The sequence below is a fragment of the Lampetra planeri genome, chromosome 3 (assembly GCF_965212315.1).
Source record: "Lampetra planeri chromosome 3, kcLamPlan1.2.h2, whole genome shotgun sequence".
In the NCBI taxonomy this organism is placed as follows: domain Eukaryota; kingdom Metazoa; phylum Chordata; class Hyperoartia; order Petromyzontiformes; family Petromyzontidae; genus Lampetra; species Lampetra planeri.
This window is the reverse complement of record NC_136109.1, coordinates 27,688,856-27,701,614: the sequence shown is the minus strand read 5'-3', so window position 1 is coordinate 27,701,614 and position 12,759 is coordinate 27,688,856. Positions and strand designations below refer to the sequence as shown.

The window sequence follows — 12,759 nt, the reverse complement described above, 5'->3', positions numbered from 1 at the left end:
TTCTACCAGGACTTTTCATTCTGTGGAATGAATATGTGATTTCGATTTAAAGCTTTCGTGACTGCAGGGATTCATCTTCTTGGTTCTTTCGGTAAAGTCACGTAGAAGGGAAATAATAAAATAATAAAAATAAAACATATTAAAATAATATAATAATAAAATAATATTATATAATAATATAATAAAATAATATAATAAAATAATATTTTTTATGTTTTATTTGTATTACTTTATTACTTCCCTTCTACGTGACTTTACCGAAAGAACCAAGAAGATGAATATGTGATTGTTATAATTGTACTCTCCATTTTTATTTTTTCTACTACAACGTTTAAAGTATTTTTTATAGTTATAATTACTTTTAATTTTATAATTATAAGAGAATTTCAATATCATATTCTGATCATCTGCAGTTTTAGTTAGACGTTGAATATTTTCAAGTGAATTTTATGCTAAATTTAAGCTTTCCAACGCCTCCTTTATAATGTGTTTTCTCCTACAACATCAGAGTGCAGCGCCACATTAAATACGCACTACAATGACAATAGTTTAAAGTGATTTGAAGCATGTTTTATTTTCAAAATGGTAATATGGTTTTGGGGGGGGGGCAGAGCTTTGTGACGTCATATTTGAGGGGGGTCTGACTTTTGTGACGTCGTGTGACGAGTGGGGGAGAGGGGGGGTGAAAAATCGGCCAAAATCGCGTGACGTCATTTATGGACGGCCCCAAAGGCCAGTTTACCATTGGAGTCCAGATCACCATGGAAGTCCAGTTTACCAGCCGCATGCTAGCCTCTTTAAGGGCTGTTTCGTGAGGTCTTTATTATTATTAAGGGACGACCGTCTCGTCTTCACATTGCGTTGCTGCTATTCTTAATAATAGCAAGTTTTTGTATAATATTTAACTGAATAAAAAAAATGTCCCTTCTTGTTGTTTTGGTTGCCTTACCCCCCACCGCACCCCACCCCTGATTTGACACGTGAACGTTCTTAAGATAATCGATACATCGCCACCACGTTGCCGTGTGATCTTGACAACCTCCACGTGCTCCCCCCACCCCCTACATCGACTCGCTCGACTCCATCGATGACTTTGGGCTTCTCACCCCCCACACCCCCCACCCCCGCTTTGTATTACCTACAGCGGATCAGCGCGCGAACGGCCCTCTCAGCCAATGGGCGCGCTCTGGCGGTCGTCACGCGCTCAGCCCGTCCACCCAATGGGATGCCGCGAACGGTGTGTGCGAGCTACGAAATGTAAAGTGACCCGCTGGGGGGTGTGGGGTCAAAGTTGACCCCACACCCCCTTCCCCCTCGTCGACTGTACCCCACGTGCTGTTGATGTCCACGCTGCGGGGCCAGGGGGTGACCCCCCGTCACGACGTCTCCTGAACCCCCACGAACCCCCTCGCCCCGGCATCCCCCCCCGCCGCCGCCGGCCTCGGCCATGCTCTGCCTCACGCGGCTTGGCCAGCAGATGCGGTCGTGGGGCGCAGGCGCTGGGCCAGGCGGTGGCCGCGTGTTCGTGTGTCTGGGCTGCGCGGCCCTTCGCGTGGCTCCCGGTGAGGCCAAAGCGATGAGTTTATACAGTCGGTGGGTGGTAGTGGTGGTGATGGTGGTGGTGTATTTGTTGTTGTTAGTGGCTCTTAAGCGCGGAGTTGGGGGGGGGGGGCAGTGCGACAACCACGTTGTGTTGTACTTTTGCGTTTGTGCCGCCCGCTTTCATCGGCCCGCATTGACAAGTATGGGGCCGTCCATAAATGACGTCACGCACCTGGGGGGGTTCAGACATTTGTGACGGTGTGTGAGGGGGGGGGGGGGTTTGAGAAATGTGACGTCACATCAAAATGCGCAACTTTAAAGTAATATAGACAACACGTTCTACTTAATTAAATAGACTTTTTAATAAATGTTTTCTCCTACAACATCAGAGTGCAGCGCCACATTAAATACGCACTACAATGACTAGTTTAAAGCGATTTGAAGCATGTTTTATGGTTTTGGGGGGGGGGCAGAGCTTTGTGACGTCATATTTGAGGTGGGTCTGACTTTGTGACGCCGTGTGACGAAAGGGGGGGGGTTAGAAATCGTCCAATATCGCGTGACGTCATTTATGGCCGGCCCCTATGGCCAAATGACCTCCCACCCCCCCCCCCATGACCTTCACGACGTGGGTAGGGCTTTGTCCAATACTGTATTGGAATTAAGTAATGTCCAGCATCATAAACTGTTGGATAAAGGGTCTGTCTACGCCGTGTCGTAGGGGTTTGAACAAACTTAACCACGCTGGTGAAGTATGCTCCGACATGTCAGTGGCCCGGTGATAATTATTTCCCTTGTATCGTTTCAAATGACAGATCTAGGGAAAACATCTCATTCGATGTGTTCGAGGTAACCGGCCACTTGTGTTCAGGCCACAGCGCAGTTGTTTGAGGTCACCAGAGGATAATGGAACACAATTACAATGTGAAAAAAATAACAATAGGTTTGATGATTTCTGTCAATAAAACGGTGGTGTCAAGATGTTCAAAGACCACTGCCTTTTGCAAAGAATCACGTCTGCGTTAACCGCACGTACTTGTGAACATGCAAACAAACATGCTCTGATAATATATGCATTAATAATAGTAATAGGGGTTTTCCCCTTTTCTCTGGCGTCCTCTGGTCGAGCACCAATTGGGTCGAGGCTCAAAAGAAAGCCGTCCCTTGGTGTGGACCAATCAGTTTCAAGGACAATGCATATATTATCATAGTGTGTTTTTTGTTTGCATTTTGACTGCAAGTATTGTGGTTAATGCAGACATGAATCCTTGTAAAAAAAAGTTTCAGTTTTGTTGACAAAAAAATGGGAAAAATCCTATTATATTTTGGTACTGGCAAAGGAGGTCTAATGAAATATATGCATTGTATGTGAAACTGATTGGCTTACACCAGAGACAGCCTTCTTTAGGACCTCGTCTCACCAGTGTCAGACCAGAGAACGCCAAAAGGCGAACAGGACAAGGGCAATGCACTGCCAGGGTATTCATAGCTCGGGGTGAGCAGCTACAAAATGGGACCTTTTCGGCAGGTTCAGAGTTTGAAAAAAAAAGAATTGGTTTTACCCTTCGGCCAATAAAACAGGTGTTAAGATGTTCAAACACCAAATAGAAACCTTTTGCAAGGAATTAAGTCGGCGTTAACCGCACTTGTAGTGAATATGCAAACAACCATATTCTGACAATATAATATATGCACAATTAGAGTGATCTACATAGGCCGCCAGAGGGCGTGAGTGGGCATAGCACCCATTCACCAACACATGCCGAGTGCACTGATGGATGAGGCGTCCTGGAGATTCATTGAACATACTTCTCCTCGCTGGTAATTGCGGGTTGGTGAAGGCGTACAGGACGTTGACAGTAGAGGCCATTGTAGCAAAGAGCATTATTGTACTGTACTGTGCTCCAACATCTATGCTCCCCGATTCACCAACTTGCATTGACCAGGCGTGATTAAATATGGTCAAGCAACTCCCATGATGATATGGGGTCAGAATGCCATAAGCGCGGGATTGACACTGTACATTTCATTTAATAAATGCATGGCATTCACTTGCAACTGCTCAAGTTCAACCACACGGTATGAACGTTGCTGTTGTTTTGACAGAGGCGACATTGCTAAAGAGGGCTTCCTCCACACCATCGCTCAAGCATCTGTACCAGCGGGAGCTGCTTCAGGGTGAGTGTGATCTCCCTACATTAGACCATTGGAACCTCATTTGCCAGTAGAAAAACATGATAATTGTTTTTTTACCCTTTTATCTGGCAACAAAACTGACACCTTTTTTACAAGCAGTCATGTTTGCATAGACCACAATACCTGCAGTCGTAATGCAAACAAAAAACATATTTCTGATAATGTATGTGCACTGTTCTTGAAGTTGATTGGTCCACACCCGAGACAGCTTTCCTTAGAGCCTCATCTCACATGGTGTTGGACCAGATGACGCCAAAAGGCGCACGTCTCTTTTTGTTTGCATTACGACCGCAAACATGACTCCTTGTAAAAAAGGTGTCAGTTTTGTTGCCAGATAAAAGGGTAAAAAAACAATTATCCCTACATTAGGCTCCATGCCCATGTGTGTGTACATTGCTTACAATTTAACCAGTTGTTTTTACTCATGTCTTAACTGTCACGTGGTGTAAATACAATGAAATCAATAAAATGTTTTTATTATTCTCAGACCACTGCTGGGTGAAGGCCTCCCCTATCCATGAATGACGCGGTGGAGAGAGGCCTTCGTTCAACCCACTGTTGAATGAAGCCATCTCCACGCCAAGTCATTCCATTCATGGAATGTTTTGTTTTAGCATTCTTTACTTTGCTGATGAGTGTGGGTTGGCGAAGGAAAGTGGGGAGGACAGGGACCGGTTCTGATTTCACCTGACACTGATGTGAGCCATGGTCAGGAATTGTATTTAGGTCACTGCGTTCATAGAGCAGGTCACTAGCCACTGTACCACAGCTCCACCCCAGTGTTAATACGATGCAGTTAGAATAGCATTTGCATTTGTAATGATCTCTGTGATGTAATGGAACCTCAGGACGCTGTACTCAAAGAAAGGCATGCATGTGAGTCAGTCGTCGGGAAAATCAAATGATTATTTTTAACTGAATCGATAAATTTTACAGAGCAGAATGTGCTGTGGAAGATGATCTCTCAAATGGGTCAAGACATGTTTGGACACTTTGGAAAGATGGAAATTATTAATCACTTTTATTTTGCAGTTTTAAAGGCACGACAACACCAGCTACAAGGAAAATATGTGGTGGAGCAAATATCCACCCGCGAACCTGCGCAGAGTTTGCCTTCACAATCACAAGCCGTTGTGACTAAACAGAGTTGCTCCAGGGGCAAGCAGCGTGCTGACAAGGTCAAGGGTAATGACGAAGGCAGTGCCTCCAAACCCACCAAGGTGAAACCCAATGCAGGTGAACCCAGCGCAAGCAAACAAAGTCGTCCCGCACAGCCAAAGACGGGCACAGTCAAGTCAAAGTCCACGATAAAGTCCATCAAAGTGAACTCTCGGCAGCAGCCTACCAAGGCGAGCGGGGATGGTGTCACTGAATCGCTGTCCGACGCCGCGTCTGCACGGAAAGCGCCCCTTCCTCACGCAGCCATTGCAGCGTCTGCAGAAACGTTAGAGCGGCCGCGTAAGCAGACTGCTCTCGATCAAAATGCTTCCAAGGTGGACGCGAAGCTCAAGGACGCAAAGGTAAAACCTGCATGTGCTTTGAATCTTGAACCAGCACAATGTGTGGAGTGGTTGAGCTGACAACATCACTGGTGGAATGCACGGTTTCCAGTTGTTAGTTACCCGTTGTGTAATCTGTTTTAGAATGCGGGCATGCTTAAGTATCTTCACACAATTTTCATACCCACCAGCTTCGTCCCCATGTGTTAAACTATTTTCATCCCGTAAATTTTTTACAATACAACCCACTTTATATTTATATAGCATATAAATGCAACAGCATACCAAGATCTACAAAAACAGTGGCTATATTTGTTTTCATGGAGTTCTGATTTATATTCAATCGACGTCATGTGGGACACAAACACATACACATGCAAGCAAGATCTCTGTCTCTTAATTTCAATCGGCCTTCCCTACGTCATGTGAGACGCACAAATAACATCATTTTTGGATAATGACCACAGTTTTAATTGTCAAGCCACTGTGTCGTGTGTGTGACAGGCGGTGGTTGTAGTAAAGGACAAGGCCGAGGGGGCGACGCAAGTCCAGGAGAGGCAGCAGAATGATCCGGATGAACTCCGTGACCGCCTTCTGTGCTACCTTGATGCCTGCCTCTTCTCCGGCGAGCTGAAGCGTGCGCAGAAATACTTGTGGCACTACCACCAGGATCCCAACTTGCGCTCGCTGTTGAATATGCAGATCTACGACGTAATGATGGGCGCCTGGGCCAAAAAGGAAAGGCCAACTTTTCTCCACCTTCCACACTCATCCGTGTTGCAAACGGCTTTATATACTCCTTCATGTTCTTTAAAACGTTGCATTGTGAGAAAAATTAGTTCACGTTGAACGTTGTATTTGATGGTGAATGTTGTACGGGTTTAGATCGTTGAAGTGAATGTGGCGCGGCTATACATTAAAACCTTGGATTGCGAGCATAATTCGTTCTGGAAACGTGTTTGTAATCCAAAGCACTCGTGTATCAGTTGTGATCACGTGACGCTCGGCAGACAAAGCGTAAACACGTACTACTCGTGTTGCAAGACCTCGCTCGTTTATCAAATTAATATTTATTTTAAAAAATTGCTTGCTCGTCTTGCAAAAACACTCGCAGACCAAGTTACTCGCAATCCAAGGTTTTATATTAAACTAAATTTTGGGGCTTCGTCTTTATGCAATTTTCCCTCACGTGAGGGTGTACCTTTCTGGTCTTTATCCATTAATTTATGTTCTGGAAATGTCCACTCCACTCCTTTTGTTGAACCACCACTTAATATGCCGTCTCTCGATCTCTACACTGGGTCTTCCATGTATATCTTCTTTAGATATAATTTCCTCTTATATCCAACAGGCCTCAGGCCCAGTCGCAACAAGCTAGTTGGGCTACTGTCTTGTTAGCTAGGCAGCCGGCCATTAAACCACGACCAACCAAACTTGATTGCCGTTACTGGTCTTACGGAACCAGCGACTGATAACATTGTGTGTGTCATCGTACAGAAATTTCTATTCAAGATTGCCAAGCTCTTCTCCATGGTTGGTGAGGCCGGCCTGAAGCCCAGCCTGGTGTCATACGCCGCTGCCCTGGAGTGCATGGGGCGTGTGCCCAACATTGCGCAGAGCGTCGTCGCGAGGTGAGACACCGCGTCCGCCAACATATGCCTCGCTTGCTGCCACACGCAACTCCGATTAGCGCGGTTGGCTACGTACGGTGCGAAAGAAGTTAAACATACATTGTTGAACTTTGAGTGCGGCAGTGGTTATGCAGCGTTTCTCGTCTCGAATCGGCCGTTTCTTTGCCAAACCAGTTTCTACTCACCCTCCATTGTGTGATACGGCGTGCCAGCAGATGGCAGTATACACTGGTATGAGGCAGTTTGTTTTGGCGCATATGAGCAATACAAGCCATATTGTGAGAGGCTTGTGTGATTCGGCGGCTGCTGAGCCACTGCAATGTGGCCTTTTGCGGTTGTGTAAGAAAAGCCTTTAGGGGTAAAATGGCTTGAGTGTAACCGAAGCGATGATTGCATGCGGTGTAAAGCTGTTGGTGGCTGACCGTGCGTTAACAGCAGGGGGCAACAACAGCAGTTGCCGTCGGCGCCATCCTGCATGCACTTTCCATTAACTTGGAAGGTATTTGCCAAGACAAAGCGTTTTCATGTAGCCTTAGGTCAAACAATCTATACGTGCATCTGTGTTGGGATCTCTCCACTAGTTAATTATACGTTCACTATTTCGTAACAGCCCAACCTTCGTCATTAGCACCACCACGTAATATAAATACTGTATGCACATTTGGGGCATGGTGGCGCATACCAGTGATGCAGCACTTGGCAGGCAAGGGTTTTGTGTGTAACAAATCACCGTTGCTGTGTTCATGAGAACCCGAGACCATTACTCTGATAATGTCAAGTTTAGCCAAAGGATGCATGAGCATCAGGATGTCTGCAGCCCTATGTTTGCATGTACTGAAGTCATTGGGAGGTGACCCGATGTGGTGGCCCCTTGCGTTGTTCTTTGTCCGTGTAGAGCAGTGCTGAAGTGCATCTTCTTTTACATTCCTTTGTCCATCGACTGGTGGATGGGGACTCCCCATGCTGTGGGTTACTGGGGTTATTTTACCATACATCACTCCTCTGATCTGATGGTGGGAAGCATAGCTGTTGGAGTATATAAGTACAGGACAGTAACTCTGCTGCTCACAACATAGCCCTGCAACAGCCTATGACACCTGTGTTGTGGATGGAGGTTTGCCATCCAATCACTCTTCAGACTCAAGCCTCCTTTGCTTCTGTAATCTGATGGGATCGGGCGCATTTCTGGTGATTTGGTCATAGTGCTGGTGCATCTGTCAGGTGCATCCGCTGTGAAAGCTGTCTGCAAATTGCAGCCTTGCAGAGGTGGTCAGAGATGAGGCAAGTTCGATATTTTTGTCTCTGGCACGTTTGTAGTGAGGGCTTGGGAAGCTTGGTGGTTCATGCCCATTTTTCCACCCGTTGACAAAAAAAATACAGTCACAGTCATTGACTTTGGACTAAAGCATCCCTTCAAGAATAATGTTGCATTAAGTAGCTAGAGTGTAGAACATTGTGGATAAATCAACAAAGTGATGCGTAACATGGTGTTAGTGAATGGACCCAAAGCTGGCCTTCGATTGCAATTGGTGTAATGTGTATACAAAGGTAATTTATCTTAATGTTTGACGTGTGACATTGTCACTTGGCAACGTTTCAGAAAACGAATCATGCCACCAATTTTGTTCATTCCCTCATTTGAGAGTGGCACGAGGGGACAGCTGAGGCTGGGTCGTAGAAGGGCAAGGGACCACGTGCACTTGAGTTAGTTGTGTTCGTGATGGCTATATTGAATTTTCCCATGTGGAATGTGCCCGTGTTTTTGCCTTTTTCTCCACTTAAATGACCTCCTCCCACAAGATTAGCCAGTGGGCAATCGCGTTTAGCTGTCTTGGGAAATGGCTTTGGATTAACGACGCGCACTATCGACGGGAGACCACCTGTAGGGAGATTTAACCACCCTGGTGCTTAATTAAATTACTCTAACTTATGTTCTGTTGCAGTCGTTCTGATTACAAAGCTGCCCTTTCGCAAGTGCGGCGCACACTCCTGTTTGTGCAGCAGCAGCAGGTTGCATGCACGTTTTATTTGTTACGGTGCAAATATGCGTCGAACAGATGCCTTGCTTAGATGCAAAATTGCAAAGATGCTTCTTTATATGCCTCCCAGAATAATGATGTTGTTCGACTGAAGAAAAAATAAAAATTTTACTGCGTGTGACTGCTTGTTTGGTTGACAATTACAGCGGTACAAATCGGAACAGAAGGCGTGTTGACATTTCCTTAAAGGTGGTAGCTACATTGCAAAATGTGCCATAGCTGTTTTGCTGCCAAGGGTATGTGCAACATGCCTTTGATTGAAAACACCTAATGAATAATGACTGAGATGAAGATGGATCGCTTGCTCCTCAAGACTTTACCTAGTTCCTTACTTCATAAATAATACAGCAAGCTGGGGTATTGGACCTGAGCAAACCATTGCTTGTAATTTGTCGGAGTGCAGGGAAAAAACATTTGTGAGGGCAGAGGACCGTCTTCATTTGACCAATATCTGTCTCTGTGGTCAATCGCTTGATTTTGCTCAAATGGGGTTTTCAAACCAGAATTTACGTCTCCCCTTTAAGTCAAGGGATACAAACGGCAGGGGGGGGGGAAATATCAGTGGGCTGCGCGACGCTTCTAAGCCTGAAAAATATGACAAGCAAAAGGTGCGTGAGTGATTGCCGCCAGGTATATATTACTGTGCCCATTAATAATAATGTTCTTCAGTATTCTCGCGGTGCAGTGGTCGGCAGGGAGCTGCGGTGCAGGCGTGCCCCCCATGTGTGTGTGTCTCCCCTCGCTCGCTCGCTCGCTCTCGGAAAACGGATCCTCCGCCGTCAGAACGCCCGGTGTTGGTGTGGACAGATCGTGACGCGCGTGTCTGTCTGTCCATCACCGTCCTCCGTGATTCCCGCTGCCTCCCATTCATTTGCCCGCATGGTCGTGGTCCGCACACGGAGATGGCCACTTTAGGCTCGAAAATTGTCTCTTATGAGTATCCTTGTGCTGAAAATATGTTTTTTTTATTCTTCTCATTGCATTGATAGTTTCGGGGATTTGTTTATTTCAAACCAAACAGTGTGAGAGCTATCTAGCTCTATTGGATTGTGAGATTTTACGAGCGGCTGGACAACAAATTTGAGTGAATTATTTCAGTCCAGAGCAGCAGTTCACTGTCGAAAGTAAAAAGTTAAGTACCCATAAACACAACCATCATCATCATCATTCATGAGCTATCCACTGCTGGATTCAAAACACCCCAAGTTGTTGACCATATGTCACTGCCTTGCGATGCAACAATCCATCCACCTCATGCACTTGAACTGCTGTCGTTGTTGCTTCTGTGGTGCTCATCCTCTGGGGCATGTTCCCGTATTTGCCACTCCACCGTCAGTATCGGCCATCAGCCATTCTCCTTTCTGGGATGTGTCCTGCCCAAACCCATGCACTTCTCTTGATGTGCTTTGCATTTGATCGAATATATCTTAATTTGTGTGTATCTTTGTGTTTGTCAGTGTAATTTCAAGCAAGTGCTTTTGCATGTTTTTTGGGCACTTTTTAGCTTTTGTTCCATTTACTTTGTCACTGTCCGTGTTTCTGATACATGTGTTAAACCTTAATTTAAAGCTTTCGTGACCGCAGGGATTCATATTCTTGGTTCTTTCGGTAAAGTCACGTAGAAGGGAAACAATAAAATAATAAAAATATAAAACAATAAAATTCTCACGACGTTTCGACTGCAACACAAGCAATCATCATAAGGTGTGAAAAACAGACACTTTTTTCAAATTTTCTGGCAGTTTTTCACACCTGATGATGATTGCTTGTGTTAACATCTGGAACTTCTTTTTTTTCCATCTGAAGAATGGTTTTATTCCTAAAGAAATGTGTATAGAAAAACATTGTTTCAGAATAAATTGATAAAACAATTGGAATAACACAGGTGTAGTTGTATTTTGCGGTACAATTTGAGTCCTATTAAACTGCATTGTTGACACATCAGCACTTGATATTTTAATGAAACGCAGAACCTTATATATGAAGTGGGATTTCTTTCTGCAGTGACACCGATCCAGCTAATAAAATAGAGTAACTCAGTAAATTTGTCAATAACAGTGCCCTAAATATAAGCATATAAAAGGTCACTTGTTAGGCAGTGGTTCTACTCTAAATAGCATAGAACTATGAAGAAGTACCATTGCTCAAAATGTGACCTATTTATATATTTATTTCCTTTTATGGCAGTGTTATTGACATATGTTTTGAGTTTTATTTTGTCATCTGTGCTCGTACACCACTGCCAATGCATTTTCGCCAATTTTGATTTGTTATTAATGATAAAACATAAAACAAAAATGTAATTCAGCATTTAGTAAATACGAACGATTATTCTCATGTGCAGTTTGTATGTTCAATTAAACGGCACTGGCACGCCGCACCTTGAGCAATTGTAGTAATGCCTTGCAACCTTGTATTACATGATGTCTACTGATAGAACAAATCCAGTTTTCTAACTAAAAGAACGGCAGTGTGTTTTAAATAACGTGTGACAATGTTTTTGTTAATCTCTATCCAGGAATTTCGATGTTATTATGGATCCCATGGTTGGTGCCCATTTAAAACATGTATTTTTTTTTCCGGATGTTTTTTATAGCTCCTGTCACTTTGCGGTTGGCATTATCTGAATAATTTTGCTGTTGAATGTCTTCACAATCATTTTATAACATGTGAAGTGCAGTAAAGTTGTGATATTTCATTGTCTTAGAGACGTCAGCGGCTTTTGGTTTGTCTGGTTGACTTCCTTTTGTTTTCAATGCTAACGGACTACAATCATTATTTACAAATGCAGGTGTGAAAGTGACTTGTGCAATGCTAGGGGTGCACTGTGTGCCGTACGTGGCGTATTCATATCTAAGAGATGTTTTACCTTGCAGCAGTCTTGCTTCATGAACCCTAATGAATCCACAGATCGTTTCTGCAAAGACCAGGGACATTTCACGCGATTGTCCTTGCTAATATCCCACTATTGTCCTTGCTGATATGCTGCTGTGGGTCAATAGAATATCTTGTGGGGCCGAATGTGTCCCTTGGCTTAACAAATAAAGTGAAAACATCCCTCATTTGTCACACGCTTGCATTCAAGAAGTGTGTGCATCCCAGTGGATTTATCACTCGGAATAATCACCTTCGAACTCAGCACAATGGAAGAGCTAAGAGGATGTGGATGATGCTCAGCACGAGGCTTTTGAATTGTAATCCATTGTCGTGCGCAGATTAGCTTGGTTGTCTTGGACAACACAGAAAAAAAGCCAAATGGCTTTGGCTTCGGCTGTTTTGCCACGCAGCACGAGAAATTGGGGGGGGGGTGGGGGGGGTATTAATGCCTTGGGCTTTGAGTGACACACGCGTCCCAGAGGGCCCGCCCAAAACATGGGGATAGATTGTCTTCCCGCGTCCTTCTAAGCGGAACGTTTGTAATCTCTGCAGACACACGTGACCAGGCAACCCAGGCAGACCGGCCCGCAATCGCCGACGGGGGCGTTTACATATTTGTTTTGGTGTTCTTGTTTTTGCGACTGCTTCTGCAATGGTGTGTAAGCAAGGTTTTTTGCGGGCTGTAATTTGATAGGAGTGTGGTGGCATCGGATTAAGTCATTTGTAGTCAGAACGTTCACTGCTAGATGAAGCCTTCGCCAAGCCGTCTCCATCTCAACCGATCCAGCTCTTGTACATGAGCCGATCTCACCATGGTCTGCCCTAGTAGGTACACGTGGTTTGATGTGTCTTCCGGTTGTGACCCTCAAACTGATATCTTTCAGTTGCAAACGGAATACGTGGCACGTGACTTCGGTTTACTACGTTATCTTGAGCCAACCTTTTCAGTGATCGTTACTAAGTTCATCAGTCGCT

At 44.8% G+C, this 12,759-nt stretch overlaps 1 protein-coding gene across 2 annotated transcripts in view; it reads left to right on the top strand.

Moving 5' to 3' along the window:
* Positions 1-1,304: 1,304 nt before the first annotated feature.
* POLRMT (RNA polymerase mitochondrial) overlaps positions 1,305-12,759 on the top strand; it is a 68,224-nt gene continuing 56,769 nt past the window's right edge. For both annotated transcript variants that reach the window (XR_013585057.1, XM_078592533.1), the window contains exons 1-5: positions 1,305-1,562; positions 3,649-3,720; positions 4,771-5,258; positions 5,742-5,975; positions 6,735-6,868. Coding sequence is in view for 1 of the 2 variants with exons in the window: in XM_078592533.1 (XP_078448659.1) it covers positions 1,448-1,562; positions 3,649-3,720; positions 4,771-5,258; positions 5,742-5,975; positions 6,735-6,868 (1,043 nt within the window). In the remaining variant the exon portion in view is untranslated. The remainder of the gene's footprint in view (positions 1,563-3,648; positions 3,721-4,770; positions 5,259-5,741; positions 5,976-6,734; positions 6,869-12,759) is intronic.